Source organism: Strix aluco, chromosome 9, assembly GCF_031877795.1.
Source record: "Strix aluco isolate bStrAlu1 chromosome 9, bStrAlu1.hap1, whole genome shotgun sequence".
NCBI classification, from domain to species: Eukaryota; Metazoa; Chordata; class Aves; order Strigiformes; family Strigidae; genus Strix; species Strix aluco.
The window spans coordinates 4,635,458-4,663,047 of NC_133939.1; the positions used below are offsets into that span (position 1 = coordinate 4,635,458).

The window sequence follows — 27,590 nt, forward strand, 5'->3', positions numbered from 1 at the left end:
GCATCCGAGACGGACTACAGGGGTAACAAATGATCTGGTATACAGATGGTTTGCCAACCAGAGAACTGCCTGGGAACTGATGACATCCCATCCGTCTCTGGATTGCAGACACGCTGCGGGTAGGTCACTTGGTCAGTGCCCAAACACCCCAACATCCACTCCCTTTTTATGGGGTCGTTATTTTCTTCATCCTTACGAAGGTGTGCTGTGACAAGAGCCAGGTTGTCGGTTAATACCAGCAGGTAGGGAACCGGTGCCTGTGTATCACAAGGAGAGCGTTTTCATAGCAAACCCTTCCTAGCGCTCAGCAGAAAGAGAGGGCTGATCTTGAGAGTTCAATCTTTTGCTCGCCGTCTCCGCGCCTGAAACACACACTTCCCAAAGCCCAGGCGGCTTTTCCCAAGCCCAGACAGGATTCCTCACACCGCGGGACACGGAGGCGGCGAAGAGGCGATGCGTCTTCCCGCTGGTCTCCGGGAGGGCTGCCCCCTGCAAAGGCAAAGGCGGCACGGCCGGGCTGAGGGCCTGCGCGGGGCAGCGGCCGCCCCGGGGCCTCACACCCGCGTGAGCCCCGGCCGCGGTCCCGCCCGCAGCCGAGCGGGGCCGCGGCTGAGGGGCGGCGGGACGGGCCCGCGCGCACGCGCCGTTGCCGCCGGCTGGCTCGCGACATGGCGGCGCTGCGGCGGGCGGCCGGGGCGGCGCTGCCGCTGTGGCGGGCGGCCTCGGGGGGTCTCCCGCCCGCCTCGGGGACACTCCCGCCCGCCTCGGGGGGCCGCCCGCCCTCCGTGCCCGAGCGCATCGAGGAGAAGCGCCGCGCCGCGCTGCTCGGCGGCGGCCAGGCCCGCATCGACGCCCAGCACAAGCGGGTGAGCCGCGGGCGGCGGGGAGAAGCGCCCCTCCCGCCGCCGGGCTCCGGAACGGGCTTCGCGGCAGGCACGGCCGGGCCGGGCGGGGCGGGGAGGGACAGGACAGTCCCCGCGGCCCACAGACTCCGGCCTCGGATCGGGCCCCGCGGTCCGAGGCGGGAACCCGGGGCGGCTTCGCGTTTGAGTGGCAGCGGCCCTTCGGCGGGGGAGCTTTACTGAAGGGGCCTCACAGGCTGCGCTACCTGTTACTGCAGGCGGGAAAAAGAACAGTTCCTTTCCAGCGGCTGTGTCACCGAGATTGGCTCTAATGCGTGAGGGAGAGCGTAGACAAAAGTTGCAACTTCTGCCCGTCGTGTGACGGTAAATTCTAGGTTGCTTAACGTTTCAGTGGGCTTGGAGGCACATCAGCGGCATCTTTTCCACTGCTGTTGCAAATCTAAGCTGATCTAAGAGGTGAGAGCAAAGAGCTAGAAGAGTAGAAGTAAGGCAGAGGAAAAGAGATGGGAAGGATGGCAACAGCTGGATTTTTAGCCTCTTGTCTCTATCGTTCAGAACTTAGGCAATGCTGAGGGGAGTGGCAACACAGTTTTCAGATTTCTGTTAATTGTTTCTTGTTGGGATGTCTTTTCAGTTTAGTGCAAGGACCTAGTGGTACCACGATGGCTTGCAGGCATCAAGGAGGTAATAACAGCTGTTCACTTGAAGACTACATGAATGATCAGTTCGCCTGTCAGCAGTTTCCCTCCTGCAGTTGTACAACATCTGAAAAGAGTTACAGGCTCACTGAGTTACGTTTAGTACACTGGCATACCAATATGCAAGCATTTCTGCACGTCTGGGGGCCTCAAACATACCATGTTTTGTATAAATTAAATCTATGGCTTACATTAGTCTTTACTGCATTTGTTGATTTTCATGAGCTCTTTGACCTACCACTCAGAAGTTCTGTAGCGAAGCCGAGCTGTGTTTTAACATCATGTTAAGGTAGGGTCACACCATCCCCTAAAGAAGACAACCCAGGTACCCTGACCTTTGTAGACCTGGGTTGGAAATAACAAATTTGTTTGGAAGGTTAAGATAAAAAGAACTTTGCGATCATTTATTACTGCATGGCATCATTAGTACTGAGCAAGGGACATACATATCTGGTCAGTTGATTATGTTCTTGGCCCTTACTCTACTTTTGCCCATACCAGTGTCCAACAGAAAAAAAGAACAAAAGGATTTTGTCAGAAAAGTCTGTGCAGGCTGTCGCATTTCCTTTTTCCTCTCATTTGCTGCAGCCAAATACCGAGTGTGGTGAATTGAGCCTTGAACTGTTGGTAAGGACTGGCTTAGCTGTGGAAGGGTTCCATGTTTAAGAATAGAACAAAGGCCTTAATAGTGGCATTCAAATGTGTAGGCAAAAATAGCTGTGATGCTATTATATCTTGTTGAAAAGACTCTTGAGATTGTTTCCTTTATCTTGTGGTAGTGCTGCTCCAATAGTCAGCCTTCTTTTCAAAGTCTGGCTTGCATTATGTTTGTTTTTAAGGAGGATAATCACTGTACATGCTATTTCCAGCTTTGGGGGCATGCAGTTGCTTAATGGGCCAAATGTAGCAGATCAAGTGAGGCTATGTTTGATTGAACTACATCCGCTGTTGGTCAGTAAACAGAGCCAGAACCACCTGATGGCTGTGTTAATTGTTGCTTGCTCCGTTTCAGGGAAAGCTGACAGCAAGAGAACGAATTCTTCTGCTGTTGGACCCCGACAGTTTTGATGAATATGACATGTTTGTGGAACACAGATGTTCTGACTTTGGGATGGACTCTAATAAGAATAAGGTAGTTTTATTTCATGTAACTCTTGTTTCTTTGTCCTCTGCTGTTTAGCCAGCCAGCTGGTTGAAAACAGGCTCTTCTGCTCACATGTAATTTCTTTTATTTGTTCTGTTTTCTTGCTTTTTTGTTTTGCAGATTTCCTCTTACCACTCTCAGTTTCCATTTAACAGCTTACATGGTTTACTTTTCCATTGTCTAAACTTGATACCTTTCTTATAAGGTCATCTATTTGGTTCAAACACCTCCCCGGATATTGTCTTAGATTTGTATTTTAACTAACAGAGGATACTGCAGAGTTTTGTAGTTACAACTTTGTCAGTCAAGTCAGATAGGAAGAACAAATACGGGTAGATACTTCTGCGTCCCTATAGGTACCATTAGAGTTATAGGATGAAATAACTCAGATCCATACTTATGCCCGCCAAACTATAGAGTCATAAAATCCTTTAGGGCCTGAACATCTGATATGTTGGGAAATTCAAACATTCATACTGGTCTGTTAGCAAGTTGCAATCTGCTTGCTTAGGCAGTTTTCAGATATATGGGCCATGTATCCTAAACCAACATGGTACATGAGGTTCATCACGTAGAGGGAAAATCTCTGACGTCCCAAAGTCTCTCACCATAACATTGATGCCTGATAAATTACTACGTGGGAAAAGTATTTTGTTGCGATTTACTACAGGAAGGACCAATGAACACGCTGGGATGTGCAGGTGTGGGTGTTCAGTGTGAATCTTCCTGTAGCAAAAGGCCCTGTTTGCTGTGGAGTATTCTGGTTTGGGGTGCGGTGAGAAGCTGCTGCGTATCTGCCGCTGCTCCATGCGGCATACAATGACTGCAAGTTCTGTTTATGCGGTTATTAAACCAGTTCATTGGTTTTCAGTCCATCAAGTTGCAGGGCTGCATGCTAGGGGTGAGGGAGATCAGCAGGCTTCCACCATGAGCAGCTGGGGCGTTGGGAACTGGCAAAGGTGGATTTGTTTTCCTTCTAGTAGCCAGGAGACTGATGGGACTTGGTGCCAGGAAGGATGTCATGCTAGACCTTCTCCCCTCTCAATCAGTGTAGGAGCAAATGTCTTTTCTTCCCTAAGTCATTTTTTACTCTCTTCCCTAGCAAACTGAAATAACTGCTGTGTTGCCTCTCCTCATACTCCTCGACGCTGCATCCCACAGTGCTGATAACAAATTGCTGTTTCTGAAGATAGGAGGAGCAGCCAAGTCCTGCGAGTGACAAGAGGGTTAACTTTTTTCCTTGTCCTTCAGAATTCACCTTTCAGTGAGCTGCAGATTGTGTTTACAGAGCACAGTTTCACAACAGATGACCTAACTGTGGCCAGTGAGCTGGAATATTAGTTTAGCATTGAATTTCTCTATGTTCCTGGAACTTTCTGGAGGTAGGGTAAGACTTGTAGACCACTCTGTGAGCTGCTTGGGCTTTTAGGAGTCCTTTGTGTGAGACTGTGGCTGGAACTACAGGTGTGTTTCCTGCTGTTCTGTGTGCCAAGAACCATGAGTTGGTAGCGGTGCTGCCTGTGCAGCCTGAGAAAAGTCCCCAGACCGGTATGACCTTCCTGAGAACAGATCACCTTGAGCATAAATGGCCCTCAGAGTAGACCTTATGATACACTCTTTCTTTTTTTTTTTTTTTTAAATATCAAGCTGCAAAAAGCATTTAAATGCATGGAATTCCTTTATGACAACCCAGTAAAGTTCCTTTTCTACTGTTCTCTTGAAAGACTTCTATATGTTTCCTTTACTAAAAGGAGAGACAATATAGATAAGCAGATTTTAAGATTCACAGGCTCCATTTCCTCCTCACCTCTTTCTTCTTCCTTTATTTACAGAGTAAAAAATAGGACAGTTCAAGTTGAAGTACTTGGGGTGACTGTAACTATACTTTTTGACCTTCCCAGGTTGTTTTTTTTCCTCTGTATCAACGCCTCAAGAAAGGTTTGTGTGCTGTGTCCATTCTTTCAAAAACATCAGCTGGTCTTAATAAAAGGTACATCCTGCCTCTAAGGACATGATTTGCCTTAACTCCAGATGTGCTGAAATGTGAGGGGAAACTGCAAAATTCACTAGTCTTTATGCTAACACACAACTAATATGTGCATACCTCTAGTATGTGCAGTACCTCCAGTTTTCCTTTCCAGGGCTGGGGGAAATCTTTCCAGAGCCTCCACTGCAAACATGAAGGACCAGTCCTCTCGGAGAATCAGTCTTTCCTTCGACTGAGTATATGGTTTTTTTGGTGGATGTCATTGCTGCTTTGATTTTTTTTTTTTTTAATTTTTATTTTTACTGAATTTGTTTTAATGCAGTATCCCGGAGACAGCGTGGTGACTGGCCGTGGACGGATTAATGGGAGACTGGCTTATGTTTTCAGTCAGGTATGGTTTTGCTTGTTGTTTTTTTAAATAGCATGAACTTATCCTTTGAAATAAATTCACAGTAGTTCAGTGTGACCATGTAGTAGCCTACCTGTTCACCTTCTATCAATAAGCATAATATAGGTATAACATCCTGTGGGAGGAAGCAGGACACCTTCAGACAAGATGCAGCAAAAAAGCACCTCTAAAAACTGTGTTGGGTGATAGATGCAGTTGTGACAAGGGTGAGATGAAAAGAGTGAAGAACGCAGAGCCAGAGGGAATGTTCTGAAAAAGCAAACTGTTAATACTTTATTGGATATTGATATGCTGAGAGATTGGAGGAGTCCCCCCAAAACATGTTTTTGATAACCAGGAAGTGAATTAATGGAGAAATCACTGAGCACTCGCAAGCTTTGACTCCATCCCTGGAGTTGGATGAGTGTGGGTGAGCTCCCGCGGGTGTGTGGAGACCCGTGAGCGGCAGTGGAGGGCTCTGCGAGTTCTGGGAACCATCTCTGGGTTTTGGGGCAGCGGAGTCGGGGCTGTTTGCTGGGGATGGCAGTTGGAATTGCAATGAGTGGAGCTCGTGACAGGGCACTCGAGCAACCTTGAATTGTTTCTCAGGTTCCAACTCTCTGATTAGTTGAAGGGATTGTGATAGCATATAAATAGATAGATAAAATACACTTTTTATGTTAAAATACACTTTTTATATTGAAATAAAAATATTTGAGAGGGAACACCATAGGTAGAGGTTTCTCTTGGTTAGCCTTAACACTCTGAAAGAAAGGCTTTCTTTCAGATCATTGGTAACTGCTTCTCTGTTGTGGGCCACAAAGTAGCCTTTGTTCAATTTGTGATCATGGCCAAAATGATTGTTGCTGTGTGATCTCGGAGCAAGTCGTACCCTCTGCCTTTTTTTTGTCTTGGATACATAGTCCTTCCGAGGAAGGACACTGTTATGTGGGCCTGAACATAAGATAGGAGCTGAACACAAACCTTCATTTTAGAAGAACATGAGTAGAGGGCAGTTTTTATATGAAAAGAATTTAAATGTGCCCCTACATGATGCACCTCTCTTTTTTTTATAAAGACCTTTTTCCCTTCTCAGCTGAACTGCTGTCTGAGGTGTTCATTCCTTTTTGGTTCAACTGCTAGTCATAGGCATGCTCTTTTCTGTCCACACAGTTTTTAGAGCTTCTTTGAGAGTAAGGCTCAGTGGGAATGCATCAGAGAAACTCATCAGAAGCCAGCTTTGGGTTCTGTTGGTGCCTGTAGGTGTCAATGTCCCCTTTTTCTTCTGGATCAGTCCCAGGGCCTTGTGTTCCTTGTTAAAGATCTTACTGCTCAGACTTGGGGGTAGCACCAATAGTCAGTTTTGGCTGACATAGTCTCTACAGCACCCATAAAACAATAATCAGTCTTGGAGCATAATTCAGGAGAATAATGAAATATTTTCAGGTTTTTATTTCTGCCTGTTTGCAGGCATATCTTACTGCTGTCCCTTGCAGTGGGACCCTCCTCACAGGTGAAATTTCTCCAGACTACTTCAGTAATGATAATGTTGATGAAAGAGGAACATACGTTTGTAGAAAGAGAGAATGTTTCTGAGAAGGAAGAAAAAAAAATGAATGAGACATAGTGATTTGTGATTTTTAACATGGAATCCACTGGTAAATGCATATAAAAGATCTTTTTCCTTGCAAAGGCTTGGATTGAACAGGATCGATCTGCGGGCTGCACTAAGGGAGTTGGGTTGTTTTGGAGCAGCATACCAAATACAGAGCGTTGTAGGATTATACTATTTATTTGCAACATCTTACAACACTTTACTGAAATGATTCTTTCCCTAATCTGAAAATTTGTTTTCCCTCCAGGATTTTACTGTATTTGGAGGCAGTTTATCTGGAGCTCATGCTCAGAAGATCTGCAAGGTAATATTTCACAGGGGAAAATAAACCCAAAAAAATGTCAGCATCCTTTTTTCAATCTGTCATGTTAATGACTTTGGAGAAAATGATTTGTGACTGACTTTAGTGGACTCTGGTGCATATCATGGGAACATGAAAATGCCTGCCTCCTCCAGTTAAGGTGTGAGAGCGCAGGTGAACAGAGAGGTACCCCGTGGAAGCTTTTCAAGTATAGGAGAGCTTTTCCAGGTAATATACACCTTGTTTATGTTGCCTTTTCTACTGTGCTGCAAAAGACAAGAGAGACTTGCAAAGTACAAATATAAATTAATTAGCTATTGTCTCCTGGAGAAATGTGAAATGACTTGGGAGAAACTTTTCCCTATAAACAGTGCTATTTGGAAGTGTGTAATATTTATAAAAAATGTAACAAGTAAACAATCTGAAGAGAAACAGTTTTACAACTTGGAGGTCACCTTGATACTCAGAGCTGCTGTTATCAGGCACTTGTGGCTATTCATTCTTGTTTGTCTGCTTGTCTCACTGGAAAAGCTGGTGTTTGAATCACAGGCGTGGGGAGGAAGAGAACTTTTTCATGCATGGGTGTTCAGTGGTGTGGGCTGGTGAAAACTCCCTGAATTTTCTTGCTGTGGAATCAGAAACAAAGTTTTTGGTGCACAGGGCCTTTTCTCCTGACGGAAGGAACTACTTTTTAGCATAGGCTCCTCAACAGTGAGGAGGTATAAAACTAGAAAACACAAAGACTTTGGGCTGGATAATAACTACTTGGCTTTACCAAGTCTTGATATTGGGAAAGAATTGATATTACCCTTTTACATTGGAGTTCTGCAATGTCTCTTTGTGTTGAAGGGATGTAATGGTACTGGAATATTGGGATGCTTTTTACTGTTTTTCTTTTATTTCTAAAGAAGCAGGGAGAATGCTGTTAGCAGAACTGGAAAAAAGTGTGAGTCCTTCCTAGTTGGTGCTATTCTTGGTTGGCATCAGTGTCAGTGGCAGGCTCCAAACATTGAAGGCTCTGGATGTATCAGTTGCTTTGGGTTCAGAGTCTTTGAGGCTGCAGCCTGGGCAGTGGGGAGCTCAGAAAAGCCTGGCTGGGTGGTGTGATATCTGTCTCACTTCCCTTAGTTCTTCTGATGGGGCTGAATTGTGGGAAGCAGAAATCTGTTCTGAGAGAGACAGTCTTGGCTCCTGCAAACCTTATTGGTGGGATAAGGGATATAAAATGTCATGGAACATGGAAGAGAAGTTGCTTTCCTGGACATCTGCCCCTTTGGTGGTAATCTTTTCCCATTTGGGACTTTTTTTCTTGGAGCTGCAGAGAGGTAGCAGTATTTGGCATCTTGCAGCAAAGCTCCAAGCTAGGTAGGTCTGGGCTACAGTTTGCTGGTTACTTTTGCAGAAGGGGCTTGTGGTCTCTCAGACCACATTAAATGCTTGTAATGGTTTCCCTGAAGCAGCAGAGACTTAGTGTGGCTCTTTTGAGAGTAATAGTTGCCTGCTTGTGGTGGGGAACACTTTAAAGCCTATATACGTGTGTGCATCTATGCTGTCATGTTTCAAGACAATTGTTGAGTCTATGAAATGAAGAAAAGTGTTTGAGAATGAATCCTGAAATGTTCCCTACAAATAATGGTATGGTGAAAAAATGTCTGGCCTCAAATGTGTGAACACATTTTCAGTAGTCTGAATGTGCATATTCATGTGTGTTTTAGGAAGAAATGCAGTGTCTAGAAAAGCCTTGAAATAAATAATTATACCATATGTAAGGCCCTGGAAAACAGCAAAATGTGTCAGTAAAATTGTTTCACTAACCTGTCTTAATAGGAAAACAGGCCTTCTAGGAAGAAGCAGTAAATATCAACTCAACTGATTTTTTTAATAAGGCATTTGCTGATGGTTTGGGTAACGTTCACGTAAGCAAATGAGACCGTTTGTGGCTCACAGAGCCTCTGTTTGCAATCCGTACAGATGCTTTTTAAATGTGGGATTGTATTTAAATTATAAAGTCATTCTGTGTGTCTGCCACCACAAAATTTCAACTTTTAAATGGACATCCAGGTGCAAAGCATGAAGAACCCGTTTTACATTGAATGGCTGCAAGTAGGAACAAAGCCACTCTAGAACTATACAGAGGCAGTTACCACCGATTCATGTTCACGCTGGAATTTTGGTACTGCTAAGATACTACTGATCTGAGTGGGACCGAGTATGGTTACTGTGTTTCTAGGCAGTATAAAATTCAAGGTTGCTGCAAGCATTCTGATAGACAGGACTGAAGTTTTAAAAATCTTAATAAGTTGAAGATTTTCTGAAATAGGGTATAATTTTGAAAGGGCTAATACCAGACAGGGAAAAGCAACTTCAAAATTCAAAATGGGGGTTGAATGACTATATGTAGTTTTACAGAAGATTATTTAGAGCTAAAGCAAATCTTGACATAATATGCCAGTGCTGTAGTGTTATGTAAATGGCAAATATTTTACTGGGATCCAGTAAGCAGGAATATTTTATGTAAGGAATGTAAGGAACTCAATCCTCCCACTTAAGCCTCTGTTGGAGTATTGTGTATGATCTTGAGGCAAGTACCCAAAATGATCAGAGATCTGGAAAACAGGATGTACAAAGAACAGTGACTGAATTGATGGTGCTTAGTCTAGAAACATGAAGGGAAATATGAAGACTGAAGGGAGATTTGGGGTACCTGAATGTTTATGAAGGTGGAGACAAAGTAGTAGTTAATTGCTCTCCCTGACTACTGTACATGAAGAAAGAAGTAATGTTCCTAAATTTCTGGAGGAAAGATTTAGTTTAGTCTTCTCAAAGAACTTCTAAGAAGGATAATCAAGCATTAGAATATACTGCTTAGGGAGATTACACAGTCACCACTGCAATAAACTTTTACGATCAGATTAGACATGTACGAGGGAGTGTTTAAGGTGCAGTTGAGACCTCTTATGGACAGAGATAGATTGGTCCTCTCTGGTCCAAACCCCTGTGATTGTGTCACTTAGCACAGGGTCTGGATAAGGCAGTGTGAGTATGGAGATGAACAGCTGGTAAGGCAGATAAGTATTAAAGGTCATGAGAGGGATTAGATGTGTATCTCTTAACCTCCAGTCTGAATGAGTCAAAGCATGATACCTCAGTAGGCAGTTAGTGACTATGATAGTTAATACAGATAAAGGAGAAGCTGAGCACTGTGTAGGCAGTTCAAATTCTGGCACATACGGGCTTTTTTCTCGGGGGTGTACATTTTGGGGTTGGTTGCTTAGGGGTTTTAGCTTAGCTAGGTCAATAATGAGGAGTCTGTATTCATCACTAGGTCATGGATCAAGCTGCCATGGTTGGAGCACCTGTGATTGGGCTGAATGACTCTGGAGGAGCCCGTATCCAGGAGGGAGTGGAGTCCTTGGCAGGCTATGCAGACATATTTTTGGTAAGTAGGCTGCTGGATGACAAAGGAAGCTTGACTTCAACAAAGCTAGACAAAATCTTTCTTTACTTAAGTCTGCATTTGTAAGTAAACTTTTAGGTTATTGTCATCCTATTTCAGCCAGTGTTACCTGGTGGGTAAAGCAGCATATATGAGGGCTTGTGAGATCTGGACTTGGTTCTCTTCTTGGCTTTGGGCAAATTACCGTACTGCCTAGTTCCCTTTACCCGTGTGATAAACAAGGGTAATGCTGAGCCTTGTAAAACACAGTGATCCAGTGAGAAGCTTTGTAGAAGCTGCACTGTGTGGTGAGCTTTGTCATAAGAATGGAAGAATAACCAATTTACTAGACTGGAAGAAAACCCCAAACAACTATTTGACACTCTGATTTATGCTAAGTATAGATTGCCTGTGTTGGGACGTAACTTCTGTCAGGTATTTATCCGTTTCAGACAGGTGGGCATGCTGTAGTTCAGAGTGTTTTGTTAGGTGACTGATGGTTGTGATTCACCACCAGCTGTCCGCATGTCTCCTCTGAAATACAGACATGTTAAGAATTTCATGCAGCAGTTTTGTTTTCAATAGGGGTGATAAAAGGTGAAAGATTTCCACTGCAGAAAGAGGGGCGTAAATCAAACACTATGCACGTAAAGAAAACTTGAGAAACTTGGATCAGAAGCACCAAATACCTGTTCTGTCAAGATGGCAGGTCAGTGGGGGGGAAAAAAGGTGCAAGTCAGAGCTTTCTGTTAAAAGAACAATATGCAGTACAATGTTAACCTTACCACTTGTGGACATCCACTGGAAGTTTTGTCTACAGTATTTTTGAGGCTAATACAAGAATTTTTACTCTAGACACACTATTGATTGTTTTTTCACTGAAATGACATTTTATATGCCTACCAAAACATATTGCTTCAAAGTAAGTGCACAGAACACAAACATAATTGTGCTTTCAGTAAGAATGAAAGCAGGTGGGATGACAAGTCGGTCAGATGCTAACAGTCTTTTGGATTAGTGCAGTCTGGCATGATGCAGTTGAACAGTTACAGAAGTCAGTTGTAATCCAGTTGAGCAATGAGCAATGTAAATATTTTTTTGGACAGGATGCCATCCATGTTGGTGGACAGTCGTAATTCACCGTTGTGTAAAACTCAAGCCGGTGCAGGAATCTGATTTTTAAAAGAATCTCTGCCACAGCTGGTTAGTAAAGCCCACTCTGAGCAATAGCATACCTATATGTTCCCATTTCGGGTACATACGCTTCTCATCACTCCAGGCTCAGTCAAGTTTTTGCCCCTGCAACATCTGTTGAGGTCGCACGTTCCATCTTCTTTAGCAGTCATTGTATGGTATATGAAATCAAATGTATGGGAACAGAAAGAAGCAAAACAGAAGCAATGCAATTATTTTGGTTCTATTTGCATCAAGATGTTCTCTCCAGATATTTGTGTCTCAGTAAATAAAGCAAGCTGTCCTCTCCCTGTCTGTGAATTCTTGCAGAATCTGTGCACAGACTTAAAGATGTACTTTTAGGTAAAACTAGATGTCTTTTTTTTTTTTTTTTTTTTTGTCTGTTGCAGAGAAATGTTCTGTGTTCTGGGGTAGTTCCACAGATCTCCCTCATTATGGGTCCCTGTGCTGGTGGAGCTGTGTATTCACCTGCTTTAACTGATTTCACGTTCATGGTGAAGGTAAGGCTGGAGTATATCCTGACCTGCTGCTGGTAAGATTGATCAGACACAAACTGACCCCACATGAAGGGGTTTGTTTGGGGTTTTTTTTGAGATGGTCTCCTGCTCTGGAGTAAGCTTATTTTTCATGAAAAGTCAAGAAAAACTTTCCCAAATAGCTTGTGGATAATTGCATTTTCAGTGGATTTTTAATATAACGCATTAAGGATTTTTAAGAAACTTGTCCCTGTGTTCTGCTGTTTTCTTATGTTGGGGAAGGCCTCTAGAGTGGCTTTTTCTTGGCTGCTTTTGCAGCTTTGGTCTAGCATTTACTCTGTGTTTTGCTTTTTTCCCTCCCTCAGGATACATCCTATCTATTCATCACTGGCCCGGATGTAGTTAAGTCTGTTACCAATGAAGATGTGACCCAAGAGCAGCTTGGGGGTGCGAAGACACACACTGCTGTATCTGGTGAGAGCTGGTTACTTTACTTAACACACTGTTCTTTAAATTAAGTGGCACAGTTGTTCTGGCTAAACAGCTGATTGTCTAATGCAGATTTTTGTACTCGTGAGTGTCACTTGAGTCTAAGTGATAAAACTCTCCTTAAGCACAGGATCTTACTCTGGCTCTCTTGCCAGTCCTTCTTAGTAATGGAAAACAAAATAGGAAAACTTGGGAGTGTGGGAGAGCTCTGGGATTTGGAAGAGAAAGTGGCAAATCCACAAAAGATTCTAGAAGTGGGAAGGTTGGTGGAGGGCAGGGCTTAGCAAAGCAGGCTTGGGGTGGTGTGAGGTTTTTTTGTTTGTTGTCTAGAAATTTGCATGGGTTGAAAGATTCTTAACAATCCCTTGTTTGCTTACTAACATGATTGATTGAACTTCTTAACTGTAAACTGAGTGGCAATGTGAGATGAAGCTCTTATTTTTTATTTTGGTTTTTTCCCCCCTCTGGGAAAACTTGGTGATTCATGAGTCTTCTTGAGGCTCAGAATGACTGACTGTGGGATCTCAAATTCTGTCCGAACTGAACTGGTGATGAACCAAAACCGCACACATAGACACTGCTCGGATTCAAAATTTATAAAGGAACTTGCAGTCCAAAGCCGGAGTGCAGCACAGTAATTGCTGGACTGAATTCCACCTAGGTCTCTGGCAGCTGATAAACCAGTTTTCAGTATTTTAAATACGAGACCAACAATCCAGACCGGTTAAGGAGGAAGTCTGATACAGCCACACATTTTCTACATATTTTTAGCTGGTCAAATTTGGTGGCTTAAAACTCCTGATTGTTAATAGCTTGGGTTTAAAAATTCTTGCTATTAGTTGTTTGTATCTGTATTGGTACATACTTGAAAATGAAACCTTTAAAAAATAATTTCAATAACTGCTTAACTGTTTCTTTCCAGGAGTTGCGCACAGAGCCTTTGAGAACGATATAGACGCTTTACTTAATCTCCGAGAGTTCTTTAATTATTTACCTCTTAGCAACCGTGATCCAGCTCCAGTCTGTGAATGCCATGATCCCAGGTAAGAGGAGACTGGCTGAAATCTGTGGTCTCTGTCCACTGAATTTCATGGCTTCTCTGGCTCAAGGAGTGTAAAGAAATGTGTTTTGTGCCTTGGATCTTGGCTGATAATTCTGCATTGCGGTGTGTGAATACGGGGAGTGTTTCAACATGCGTGTGTACATATATACATGCTCGCTGATGTAACTTTTTTATTTTCTGAGAGTAATGTTATGCAGGCTGTGTACAGAAGAGGGGGAAAAGTAACCTCAGTGTAGGTGGGCTGTCACAGTCCCTTGAAACAAGCGAGGCAGAATAGCACAGTGAACAGAAGTGGAGAAAACGTGCCCTGCTTTGTCAGTTCTGTGTCTGTAGGGCGAGTTCTGTTAAGGTTAGAGGTGGGGAAGCAACAAGGAGGCAAAGGAGACAGAAAGTTTTATGTATTAGGTAATCGTCTGTCAGGCTTATGGTACAGTAGGCCACGTAACAAAGGAAGGACTTGAGCCCTTTCAAGAGGGGAGAAATGTCGATTGTCAGGATTTTTAGTAGAGAATTTTTCCAAGAGCTAGAGGGACAGCCAGAGAGCCAGCATGGGACTGACTGAGTAGACAGCCTGGCTAGTAGCGTTAGAGCCAGAGAACGTCAATGGAGTGAAGGCATTTTGACTCAAGATCCAGTTGCACCCCCGGTTCAGCCCTTTCTGTAGGGAACCCCTAAGAGGTTGTTGCCCTTTCCTGTATGGGAGCTGCTCCTGAGTTTGTTCCTTTCAGTTCTGCAGATGTGTAAGATCTATGTCCTGTGGTTGTTACACACATGAAGATTTTAACGTGTGAGTTGGGAAGGTTTATCTTCTCTTCATGCTTCACTGTTCTTTGTAATGTCTTTGAAACAATTTGTTTGGGGAGGTTTTTTTGATCAATTTTACAAATCTCTGCTCTGGTACCTGAAATACATCGTTCGCTATTAGAAAAATAAATTTGCCAGTTGCTTTTAGAGAATGGTCAGACAGGTCAAGTAGTTACTGGTCCTATTTTTTTCTAGGATGTTGATCTTTAGGAGTTTATGAAACTAGAAGAGTGTTCTGGTTTGACAGTGACAAACCAAAGCAAATACATTATTTGGTAAATTTGGAGGATTATGTCTGAGGTTATCATGTTCTTTCTAAGCATTCAACAAGTTGTACTGGGATAATTACCCTCTATGGACTTGAATGTGCTATTTTAATTCCATTATAGAAACAAAAGTCTGGTTTTCTTAATGTATCTCATAATAGGCAGTTTATTTTCTTGAGAAGCTGTCAGTTGCATTGTAGCTACTAATGTAGAAGAGACTAGTTCCCTTATTTTCTTAAGGGGGACAGATGTGGCAGCAGATACCTTATTAGAGAACCACAGTATAATAAATGCTCAATAATTTTTACTAACAACTTCAATTTAGTAGTCTTTGTACATGTGAAGACAGATCTATTTTTTTAAATTTTGCTTGTTTTTATAGCAGCATCTCCAATATTTCTCTGATTTGTGGTCTTAATGGTTACACTGGTAATATTTCATCTGGACATACTGACATCTTAATAGATACCTTTGGCTTTGAATTGGTATGTTTGAGCCTTACTGCTACTCCAGTCAGAGCCCATTCTTCTAGACTAATTTCTTTCTTACAGCATCATTTTCACACCACAAAAAATTGCCACAAATAATGCAAATTAAATGTAACATGCTTTTGTCTTCATTGATAAGTCCAGAAGCTGGTGGGGTTGTTTCGTTGTGTGTTTTTTTTGTGTTTTTTTTTTTTTTCCTCTAGGTAGGTAGGTTCTTTGTGGTGTTGAAAAATGTCAATCTTGGTTGCTGAAACTTCTGTTGGTTGGAGTTTTTGACATCAGTGGCCTGGGTTCTAAAGAGTTAGAATGTTCCTTATAGTACCAGTTGACTAATGGTGAATGTGTCCTCTGCCTTTGCAGCAGGTCTAGTTCATTGCATTTGATATATTGTGTGGTGTGATTTTTTTTTTTTTTGTCTTTGTGTGTCTTTGACTATAAACAAATTTTGTTTCCTCTAAAGCCTGAAGTATACATACAAATTTCTGCAGGAGGTTATTATCAATTCTTGGTAACAGCACAGTTTCTCTTTTGTATTGAATGAAAACCAGTATCAATCTGGGTGACAGTGTCTCACGCTGTCGCAGGCTTCACGTGACTGCTTTGATGATGAGCAGCAGTTCCTTCCTGATAAGTGGGATCTGTAAGAAACACAGTTCTCAACCTCTTAAGTCCAGTGACTCTGCTAGCAACCTCCAGATGTCTGTTATCTGTGATGATTTGAAGGAGATCTTGAAACTTGTGATATCCTGGGTAAAGTCTTAATTTTGATGGCGGTTGTTAATTTTAATGCTGTTATTTCCCTCAGTGCTTTGCAGCACTGTGAATTTATGGGAGCAATAATTCCATTTTTCCACTTTCCTCATCCTTCGGGGTACCACAGGCAATGGACAGAACTTAGAGCACATTCATAGACCATATGGACAAGAAGACTTTTGCAGTCTTTTGTAGCTTGGGGTTTAGTATGATAAAATGGGTTGCTTTCACCAGATGAAGGTTTCATGATAGCATTTTATGGAAATATTTGCATGCAATACTCTTAATCATGCGGAAAAAAATACTTGAAGTGTTGCTGTCAGTTTTATTCTATCAATAGATGTATCTCTTACCCTCTCAGCAAGGAGACGTGCCTCTCTAGTCCTGTGTGCGTGAGGGAGCACAGAGACAGCCCTGGGGCTTGCGTTATTAGTTTTTGCCTGATTTTGACAAACTGCAGATCGTTTCCTTCACTTTTAAATGGGATGTCCAGAACCTTGTGTTGTCTTGTTTTAAATGCACTAAATCATGGCATTGTTAAAATTGTAATTCGATAAGAACTCCACAGAAACACCATTTATAACAAATATAGATCAGTATTTTTATGCACAAGTAGCACAAATGCAATACTGCCTGAAGCCTTCTCAGTGGTGACTTGTAAAAACTGACACCCCCCCACTGGGACTGTGGATGAATCCAAAGACCCGGTGAATGCTGACACTTGAGGGTCCTTAATGAAGTGAGTATGATCAAAGATGGAGGTAACTGATGGTGTCAGCTGCTAACAGGGAGGCCGCCCTTTGTGAAATGTAAAGCTCCACATGAAGTGCATCACTGTTGTGTTAAGCAGAGTAACAGCAAAGATTCTTTAAACGCAGCCATTAAACTGAAGAAGCTGAGTGGATGTTTTCCCCACCCATGAATCGCTGCTTGTTTGGTGACAGGGCGAATAAGTACAGAAAGGTTTCTGGTTAAGAGTATTCAAAATCACGAGTGCATAGTGCGGGCAGGGACAGCATCAGTCATAAATGTGCAGTAGATCCAGGTGTATGACAGGAAACCTTGCTCTGCCATCGGGAGAAAGAGTTTTGCCTGTCCAGCTGCAAGGGCTGGAGGCTCTTCTGCTGCTTGACACTTGTCCTGCCAAATCCTTTCCCCATGGCTGCATCGTGCCCCCCTGCAGTGTCCCGCACACCCAGTACCCCCTGCCCCTCGCAGCCTCCGGCTCCCTGCCGGTACTCCCCATGTGTCATGTTGGGCTCTTCTAGTCAAAGAGGAGAAAGAGTATTTCCAGGAGATGGTTTCATAAGCAGAGGTGCCTGTAGAAGAAACATCTCCTTCGGGAAGAGATCGTTCAGGCTTCTGTCCTGGTACCTGAGGGCTCAGCGGCCTGAAGCTCAGCTGGCTGAGACGAAGAGGCCTGTTTCTTCTCCCAGTATTTGAGAAGCAGTTTCCGTGAAGTCTCAGAGAGGTGGAATTGTTTGCCTGAGATTTTGGCCTTGGTGTTCATCTGATCTGTAAACACTGTTGCTCACACTTACTTATTTTCTGCAGTGACCGGTTGGTTCCTGAGCTGGACACAGTTGTCCCAGTTGAATCTACTAAAGCCTATGATATGCTGGATATCATACACTCCGTAAGTCTCCTAGCATGAGCACTGTTGAGATTAATATGGATGTATTATATTCTGTGTGTAAATAATTGAAAGAAACCAATAGAATGGTGCTGAAGATGATAACATTTTTTAGTCTTCACAAGTTACTCTTTTTATCTGTGTAGTAGCTGTGAATGAAGGGACAACAAAAACTGCAGAAAAAAGATCTTAGCAGATGAAAGGAATTCTAAGATTTGTTTTCAGGATACATCTTCTTATGCTCCGTGAATAACTGTACAGATGAAAGATGCTGTAATTCAGTTTTCTCTCTGGGGTTGAAATCCCCTTCCCCCTTGTCTTGAGTTTTATCACTTGCTTCCTTCCCTGTACCTTGTTATTACTGTCTTGAATTCTGTCACTTTTTTATAAAAGGTAATAAACTACATGTAGTGCATTCAAAGATTTACCCTTCTCTGTTTATTCTGAAAGACAGTTACATACACAGACAGTACCAGAATATTTTTTTTAAATTGCAGGTCAAGCACTCGAAAGCTTGGAAACTCCAATGTTAAAGTTTCATTAAGTGAGGCAGATCTCCTGGGAGGGTGGCAGGGAAGGAAGCATCTTACTGTTTTTTTAAAAAACCTGAAAGCCAGTATTGCAGTGTATAAATAATGGCAGTTTTATTAAAGCAGCATAGGCAATGCTGGTGGTAGTTCTCTTCTCTAACTTTGAGTACTTCACTTTTCCAGTTTTAATAACTTAATGTGTTATACACACTTGGGCAGAGAACACGGTTGTAAAAGAAGTTTTATCACATGAAACTGTTACAGCCCCCTGTAGAGCACCCTGAGAGTCTGAATTTTGAATATTAAAATTTCCAGCCGCTGCTTCTACCACTCAAAGTTGATTGGCAGGTGTGCCAGGGTTCTGAGGTGCTGATGAAGATAGGAAGAACTCCATTTCACAGGCGGCCCAGACAAATGGCAGGGGTGGGGAGTTCAGCTGTGTTTGTAGGACCTTTACAATACCCCCCTTTTGCTATTTTATTTGACTGTCTCTCCCCACAGGCTCGTTCAGCTAACGCGTTTCAGATTGCAACTGGCTGCATTTAGACTCATTTTAGTGGAGAAGGCAAGCTCAGGATGTTTTTAATCTCTGGATTCTTCCATTTTGGATTTTGGTACTACCTGTTCCAAGTTAAAAGGTGGCATTTAAAAAAAAATTCTTCAGTGAATTAGGAAAAAAAACCAACTCCAACCCTCCCACAGACTTTGAGAAGTATTAAGGAAAGAAATAAAACTACTTTAATAATACTTACATTTTTCACAACTTTTCATTTGCCTCAGTCTCAGAAGTGACTGGCAAACTGCAGTCTGTACAGGCAGAATTGTCATAAACAGTTGAAAACAAGGAATTCTAGTCGAAAACACTAGGCAGCCATGTATAGGTGTCGCTACTGCTCCATGTATAATTATGATCTCTTTTGAACCTGTGAATTTTGATACTGCTTTATACACCAGTGGATGTCACTTTGCAGAGCACGCGCTGGAACTTCAACCCCGGAGAGGAGCGCAGCTACCGAGGAGTGGTGGTTCCAGATAGATGTGTTTGATGTAGCGTGTGTATTCCTCTTCTGCAGATAAAAGTGTTTCTCCATTGTCCACTGCCTGCACTGTCCAAGACTTTGGGGGAGGTGGATGCAGCAGAGTGTGCTGGTCTCTCTTAATTATTAAGCTCTCTGAACTTGCAAAAAAATGGAGTATATATTAAATGTGTACTGGAGAGTTTCTGAGCTCTGTGAAGTACTGTTTTTTTCCACTGGAAACTGTTCCTTAAAGTGTAGTCTGCCAATAATTAAGTTGTGAGGAAGAAGTTCCTAACATCTGATTTGAAGTTTTAATTTGTTGTAAGCTAGGGAAGAAGGCTCATGACAGAGGAAATGTCATAAAAGTGTCTCTGATGGAATGCTTAAGTGGCAGTTTTGATAAGTGCAACACTAGTTACTTCCTGCAAAGATGACTAAAGGGTTCCCCTCCGCCCTTTGGTGGTGTGTTTGTGTTGTTTTTTTTTTTTAATTCTGCAAATTCCAAAATGTTTTAAAAGTTCTGATGCTAATACAACTGATTTTGTGTTTGCCTGTCTATATAAATAGACATATATACATCTGTCCTCATAAGGGTTCTACCAAACTCTCCCCCTTGCAGATTGCTGATGAGAGGGAGTTCTTCGAGATCATGCCTTCCTACGCCAGAAACATTGTTGTTGGATTTGCCAGGATGAACGGACGAACTGTTGGGATAGTGGGCAACCAACCCAAAGTAGCATCAGGTTAGAGTTGGCTGTTTGAGTCCCGTGTGAAACTCTTTAACAGTGTTTGTGCCTCCTCTCTGTTTTGACTTTTTTTGCATGCTTTGTAAGGCTATCTGGCTCTGAGATGAACTGTTTATGTTTTATGTGGTCCTCCACTCATTCGCACTGTATTTTTCTACCACTTTCTTTGTCTTGAATCTCACTGTAATGCAGCTGTGATGGTATAAAACTAACTGAAGAAGTTAATTTCTTTAGTGGATCAACAAGGTGATCTTGCTCACAGGCAATTAAGTGACTACTGCATCCAGCACAAGAGGAGTGGTAGGAGCACATAAACAGGGTGGGCAGAAGACCACCACTTATTTGGCAGCAGCTTGCAATTAACTGGATTAAGCGTAATATGGAAGCTGCATCCTTCCATAGCATTAAATGCCTAAAACCCTTCTGTAGGGTGAGGTAACTTTTTTTTTGTGTGTCAACTTGCTATAGTGAGAACAGCGCAAAGCTTTCAGACATGGAAGTGTGGGGCTCTTGACCTCAAATAATTTAGATTTGAGGGTACAACATGTAGGTGTAGCTAAGATCACTCTTTTTAACTGTCGAGGGGTTTGGCTTTCTCTCAACTACGTAATTTCTGAAGTGACTTTCACCAATAAGAACTTTCTGGTTTGCTCTTTGTTTTTAATTTTTGTGCCTTTTTGTTTGGAAAATCAAATGACCCAGTATGATGTTCTATTCTTTTGTAATCTTTTCAAGATATGACTATCAAGGTACTAGACAGTCAGTGGGTTTTCATATTACTTTAGTCTTCATTTGATATTCTCAATTTTAACAAAGATTTTTAATGTTTCCCATAGATGCTTTTATACAAAATGTGTTTCAGTTTAATATAGCACGTAATTCTAAATGGCAGTGAAACAAAACAGAAATATTTTGCAGCATATTTACCAAAAATGCTGATCTTTCTCAAAATATTAGTGGACCATTTAATGTTGGGTGTTTTGTTTTTCTGTTTGTTACTTTTTTTTTTTAATGGAGAACTCTGTAGCCTTTCATGACTGATCTGAAAAAAATCAATAAAGAGAAAATTACAGAAAAATATTTTAAATTAGAAGAATAAATTAATTTAAACCGCTACTTTTTGGAGTATGAAGCCTCTACATACAGCTGTCAGAAAAATGAAATGAGTGCCTGTTGAATGTAGCGTGTATATATAATCTTAGTTCTAAACCAGCAAAACTTCATGGCAGATAATATCCACATTATCTACAGATGAGCTTTTGTTTTGTTTTAAGAAGACAATACAGCTAAAATAGAGTGTGATTTTGACATTGCCTTGAATTACTGCCATTGGATCATTGGAATTGTGTAACACCTCCCCTGTTTTCTTGACTTTAGGGTGCTTAGACATAAATTCTTCTGTGAAAGGAGCCCGCTTTGTTCGTTTCTGTGATGCTTTCAACATACCACTGATTACTTTTGTGGATGTTCCTGGATTTTTGCCAGGTATGTCTTGCCGTTAGATTCCAGCTCGTTGCAGGGTGGTGGTGGTAAAAACACGGTTTAGAAACTCTGTGAGAAGACCTTTACTGTAGTAGACTTAAATAAGCCAGGTTTTACAGTACCATTTTGGGGACAGAGATTCTCTATTCCAAGTACAGTAGGCATCACAAAGGGTATTGAAATACATGATAAATTGCAGGTAAATGAAATAAGTGCCTAATGATGCCACTAATATTGCTGTCAGGGTGTTCTGAGATCACAGAGCTCTGCTGGACTTCACTGCAGAGAGGGCCAGTTCGTGCAGTAAGTTAATGCTGAAATGTTTAGCAGTCTGATGGAGACACAGGAATGGCCAGTTTGCCAGGCCCAAGCGTGGGTATATCATGCTCTAGAAAGCTATGTCCTACTGTCTGGAATGCCAGCACAACTGCAAAACTGTGGCCTGTCCAAGAAAAAAAACCTGCATTCCCTGGAGATGCTGCCCTTGTCATAAATGCTATGGAAGTTACACTGCTTTCTTTATTTTAATGAGACTCCACATCCCTTTGAACGCTCAACTGTTTTATTTAGATGCCTGTATGCTGGATGGTGTGGTACCAGAAGGCCCTGCAAAGACTCTTGCTTCCTGAGAGGCAGTGGAAAGCAGCCCAACATGCCCTAGAATTACAAGAGACCCCAGCACTGCTCCTTCTGTGGGCAGGGCAGCCACTGGTCAAAGCAGTGCTAGGAGTGAAGATGTGTTCCAACCAAATCTGCTCGGCCCTGGAGTTACTCAACTAATAGAGGCCCATATTGCTAGCCAAGCTTTGCTGCAGGAAGAGAAACCATCTACCTCATCTGCCAGCTTCATCTGATGTATTTAATGCCCAAATGTGTAAAAGGATGACGCTATAGGGGGGGGAAAACCAGTATGTCCTTGGTTGCCATTGATTCAGTTACACACAACCCCCCCTCCCTGTATCTTTGAAAGCCTAGGTTCTTGCATGCTCCAAGGCATTTTTTTCAGATAAAAATGCTCATGACTTTGAAGCTTTGGGTAGATCAGTAAGGAAAAGTCTGAGATTAGACAGCATAGGCTATATGAGCAGTTAATGTTAAAATGTCCTATGGGAAAGCAGACTGAGAGAGGAATATAAATGTTATACTGATAAACACACTCGTACAATTGAATATAAGGTTAAAACTGTTGTATAAACCAAAGTTTACCTCAAGGCCTCTACAGATACCCAAACACCAGAATGTCACCAGTCAGCATTCCAGTTCTGATTTCAGTACAATGTATTGGGCACGTTCTAATGATGAGGCAATACAGAAGGCATTGACAGACCCTTCCTCTTCCCTCTTGCCCTCTCTCCTTTCTCTCCTGCTGCAGACACACCTCCTCCTCTGATGTGGACCAAGCAGTGGCTTAGTTCACTTCAGGGGCCACTACAGGAATCTAGATTTGGGCAGTTGCTCAGAACCCAAGAACAAAGCTATTTCCATATAGCCAATGAAAAGTCGTAACTTAATATTGTATAATAGAATGTTGGTTTGAAAGTAGATAAATGGAAGATAAATAAAAGTAGAGAAAGATAGAGAGAAGAGAGCTGAGGCTTGATAAGTGATCCTAAACTGTTGTATTTTAAGGAGTTTGGCAAGATTAGTACATTAGTATTAGAAATTTCAGATTAAGTAATAAATTCTGTGGGTGTTGATCACCTCATTTCCCTGTTCAGTAGAGAAGAAGAATCTGTCACACTGGCTCACAAGAGGTGTACAAAACCTCTCACAGTGTTAGTGACCCAAACACCCAATGTCATAGGTGTGCACAGAGATGACATTTAAGGCATTCATATCCTATAGCTGGATAAAAATGCATATTTAGAACAAGTTTGGGACTGAATCTATGGCCAGAAAAGAGTTTATGTTATTGGCCGTGGGTGACAGTGTAAATAGTTCAGGTAACAGTTGAACTGAGCTTATACCTGAAGCATTTTAAGTGACTGACTACTCTGTTCTAAGTGTGAATTAGAAACTGAGGCTGTGACTGGATTGTCTGTGAGTGCTCCCCAGCTTCTGGGCCTAGGTTGAACATCCCAGCTCAGGCTGCCTTGTGGGGTGAGAAGACATGGCTATTCTGATTTGTGCTGCTGGGAAGGTTCTGCGGGCTTGATAAGTCCCACTGGCTGGAGGGAAATACAGGAACCAAAAGTGAAAAGACATTTGTAAGTGTAGGCATAATTACTAGACACTCAAATTACCCTTGAGAGGAACCATTAAAGTCAAGCCACCAAACAGACTACCAAGTAACTTATTAAAAAAAAAAAAACAAACTCACAAAAGAATTTTTACTTAAAAATCATACTGTTTTTAAAAAAATCCATTTAAAATATCCCACAGTACTCTAAGAGGTTATCATCTCAGGCACTGAAAGCAAAAGGTGGATAAACTGCTAGAAGGTACTTGTAGAGTTCTGTCCAGTGGTCTGAAATTCAGAAATCCTAGAAATAAAGTCCACGGGATTGCTGTTTTCTAGTCAACTCAGCTAGGGCTGTGTTTGGGACAGAGCAGTGGTGAACACCCTGCAGCATGGATGACACACATTCCTATCTGCTGCGTATGACCGCTCTCCAGAAGCACCTCCGGTGAGAATCCTTACAGAGGAATTCATGCTCTGTCTTTTAACGTTCATTATCTTGGGCTTGCTTGAAGGAACAGGTCGTTGGTATGGTAGCCAAGCTGCCTTTCCGTATGGTCTAGAAAAAAGGGGATTCGGAAGAGTGGATTTCTGGGGAAGTGAATCTAGGTTGTGTTTTTTCACTGTTAGTCACATTTGGAGTCTTGAAAATGATGTAACTGTATTTTGTTCCTAGGAAGAGACCATCTGGTGAGTGTTATGGTTCTGACCTTATATACAAATATATGCTGCTTTGGCGAGAGATTTTTCGTGGGGTCGCTCGGCATCTTATGGAGAACGTTGCCTGGATATTACCTTCTCCTGCACGTTAACATGGCTCTGGCTGTTGTTAGGTTGGCTGCCGGTGATGGATGATGACAATTGCATATGGGGTTTTGTGAATTCCCTGGAGTGAAAAAAATTGTTTATCATTTGTAGGTACGGCTCAGGAGTATGGTGGAATCATACGTCACGGTGCAAAATTACTGTTTGCCTTTGCAGAAGCAACTGTGCCTAAAATTACTATCATCACCAGAAAGGTAAGCTGGCACAATTCCATGGTGTTCTTTAGAGTTCCTGTTTTCACTAGTATCAATTTTAGTTATGTGAAGCTTCATCCATCTGCCCCACTTCTGCTTTCTGTTGTTGTCACATCTCTGTTTGTCCCATCTGGTAACACTTCTTCATGTCAGGTTACAAGAGGCCATTTCTTCTATTCTCAGACTATTACCTCAGCTCCTTCATTCCTCTTGTCTCGGCACTCCTCTGAAAGTGCGTGTTTCTGCTCTTTGCTTTCTCCCTGGAATGCCTTCAGTCAAGTATTTGTCCTCTGTCACCCAGCTTGTCTCACTCAGGTCATGGCCATCTGCATAAAGCAAATCTTTGCGATCTTCTTTCTCTGTTTTTGCTGCTTCAGTCTCCTTTTCCAAAACGAGTGCTGACTGTCTTTCTTCTGCTGTGTCTGCAGGTTTAACGCTCACATGGTTTCTGCTCTTCCATATACTTTTGCTATAGTCTACTTACTTTCCTTCCTTTCTCTTTTTCTATAAGGCATCAGACACCATGCTGCCATAAGCTCCGGGGACCTTCTGGCTCCTAAAAGATTTAGCTTTTTCCTTGCTGGCCTGCCCCTCTTGCTTGTATTTCTGATAAGTTTTTGACTTACCATGGTAAAAAAGAAAAAGAACTTTCTCTCTTTCTGTCCCTTTGCTTTCTCTGCTTATTTTGAATGTTATCATCCTTTACTTCCCAGGCTTGCAGCCTTGCTGTAGTTTCCAGTAATGCCTTGAAATGACTGTACTGCAGTTTGCTCTGCAGTTCTGCAGTACCTGTTCATCACTGCTCCCTGGACCACTTCCAGTACCAGAGGGGAGCACTGCAGAGTCCGAGTGCTGCATTCCCTGGCCTGGAGAGCCCAGCACCGGGCCGACTGGTTTGTCTGTGTGCAGGTGCAGGTTGAGGCCTGGTGTTCCAGGCATATGCAGATTCCTCTCTACCTGCCATCAAGAATGGTCTTAGTTACCAACAGCCCGCTTCTTGCTCTTTTGTGGCTCTAGTGAAGAGATGTCTAGTCTTAGGAGATTGTTGTAGCAAAACGGAGACCCTTATGCTCTTTTCCAGGTAAAATTTAGTGCCACTTGTCTTTGGAATAGTAAAAACTGCAAGAGGAATGTAGGCTACTGCTGCTGCGAGGTCACATCACCCTAATTAATCCCTTGGGTTTTGTTTCAGGCCTATGGGGGTGCCTACGATGTGATGAGTTCAAAGCATTTAAGAGGAGATGCAAATTATGCCTGGCCCACCGCGGAGGTGGCAGTGATGGGCGCAAAGGTGGGTGCAGGCTGACTCTCACGCTGGGGTGCAGCAACAGCCCAGCAAGACGATGACAACTGGAATTTTTGCTGAAGCAGCTTCCCTGAATGCCCCTTTGTGTCCCGTGGCGGGGAAGGGGCTGGTAAAGCAGACAGCTTTCCTCTCTATGGGCTAGATTACTGTCACTGACCTGTAGGCTTTATCCTTCTAGGGTGCCGTTCAGATCATTTTCAGAGGAAAAGAGGCAAATGCAGAGGCAGAATATGTGGATAAGTTTGCAAACCCCTTTCCTGCTGCCATGAGAGGTATGGTTGTCTCCCACTTTGTGTCCCCTGTTTGAGTTTGCCATTGCACATAAGTAAATTTGTAGCTACTGATGAAACTTTTTGCTAATGAATAAGTTATTTAGGCAAGACATTTGTATCTGAGTCAGAAAGGTGATGCTTAACCATAGCTTGTGCATGTGAAGGAAAAACACATCTAGACACAAAACACATCTTCAGATGGAGAGAGACTGGTGAGATGTGGGGACTGCACTGAAAAGCATATATTCAATTTTGTAGATACTAGAAAGCAACTCAAAACTCAGACTTTTCCTTAAAAGTACAGGTGTTTTGATGATCTGTTTGACAGTCCTAGCTGCAGACCAGTGGCCTTAAGAAGGGGTCAGAGTCTAGTTCTGTTCAGTGATGTTCCCCAGGACTCTTTGGAGTAAATTTTCCCACTGTTTTTACTTCTGAAATTTACTTCTAGCTTTGAAGCATTAACTGTGCTCTAGAAGGCAGTTCTGTAGACTCTGGAGTCAGCGCTCTCCCTTTCCAGTTACGCTGGCTTACTCTGTTGATGGGTTTTGTACTTCGTTCAAATCCCATTTGTAGTGCCACAGAGCTGGGAAGACTTTGCTAAGCTGTTTTCCACCACAACCACCATTTATGGTATTGCTCCCTCTGGTTTTGCAGTAGAATATTACTGCTGTTTGAGCCAGAAAAAAGGCTCCTGCAGGTGCAGTCCAAGGATGTCTCTTCTAAGCAACACTTCTGAACCTTGAAACCAGACTAATAGTAGTAGATGGAAGGAGATGGTATGTCTAAAACTTTGCAGTAACAGGTGCAGTACTCAGTGAGGAAAGCCCCCTCCTTAACATTTTTTGGCTTGCTAACTTTTGGAAAAATTAAAAAAGCAAATGTTTCTAATTTAAAAACTATTGACACAGGAATATTTCCTTTTCAGGCAGTTTTAATTATTTTCTTAAGTTTAACTTGTGAACCGTTTATTCCAGATATGTTTTGATTTTGCTGATTTACATTACAACTTAGAAACAGAAGGCTGAGGCAAACTCTTCGTGGTTGGTCAGGGGTCTCTTTGGTTTTTTACAGGGTTCGTTGATGATATCATCCAACCTTCAACCACCCGCGTGCGCATCTGCCGTGACCTAGATGTGCTGGCTAGTAAAACACAGTCCAGTCCCTGGAAGAAACATGCCAATATCCCACTGTGAGGGTCAGGTGGGGCCTGGCCGTGCTGGAAGACTTGGCGGTATTCTGAACACAAATACTCTCTGTTTAAGTGGCAGTCCACTTTGCAATGGAAATACTTCTTTTCATTTTGATTTGGCTAATGAGCATTAATAAATCATAGTACGTATCTCATTTAATTTGGGGTTTTATTGGTTCATCTGTATAAACCTTTTCTGGTGGGTTCAGGATCAGTGCAACCTGCAGTGCCCGCTGCAGGGAGCTGTTAT

At 42.5% G+C, this 27,590-nt stretch overlaps 1 protein-coding gene across 2 annotated transcripts; it reads left to right on the top strand.

Annotated features, from left to right (window-relative positions):
• Positions 1-653: 653 nt before the first annotated feature.
• PCCB (propionyl-CoA carboxylase subunit beta) lies at positions 654-27,500 on the top strand. 2 transcript variants are annotated; one of them, XM_074833500.1, is made up of 15 exons: positions 654-866; positions 2,574-2,693; positions 5,015-5,083; positions 6,943-6,999; positions 10,322-10,435; positions 12,016-12,126; positions 12,468-12,576; positions 13,514-13,634; positions 17,520-17,601; positions 19,767-19,890; positions 21,271-21,378; positions 24,473-24,573; positions 25,766-25,864; positions 26,058-26,151; positions 27,223-27,500. In XM_074833500.1, exons 1-15 carry the CDS (start codon positions 669-671, stop codon positions 27,342-27,344), a joined length of 1,629 nt encoding a protein of 542 aa, XP_074689601.1. In that variant the 5' UTR covers positions 654-668; the 3' UTR covers positions 27,345-27,500. The 2 variants fall into 2 exon arrangements, with proteins under 2 accessions (XP_074689601.1, XP_074689602.1); XM_074833501.1 differs by lacking the exon at positions 25,766-25,864.
• The last annotated feature ends 90 nt before the right edge of the window (positions 27,501-27,590 follow it).

What these genes read in the sequence shown, in the direction of transcription:
- PCCB (XM_074833500.1), top strand. Translation starts at nt 669, where the DNA reads ATGGCGGCGCTGCGGCGGGCGGCCGGGGCGGCGCTGCCGCTGTGGCGG. An exon ending in TGGACTCTAATAAGAATAAG is followed by an intron (nt 2,694 to 5,014) that starts GTAGTTTTATTT and finishes GTTTTAATGCAG; the next exon opens with TATCCCGGAGACAGCGTGGT. An exon ending in ATTTCACGTTCATGGTGAAG is followed by an intron (nt 12,127 to 12,467) that starts GTAAGGCTGGAG and finishes TCCCTCCCTCAG; the next exon opens with GATACATCCTATCTATTCAT.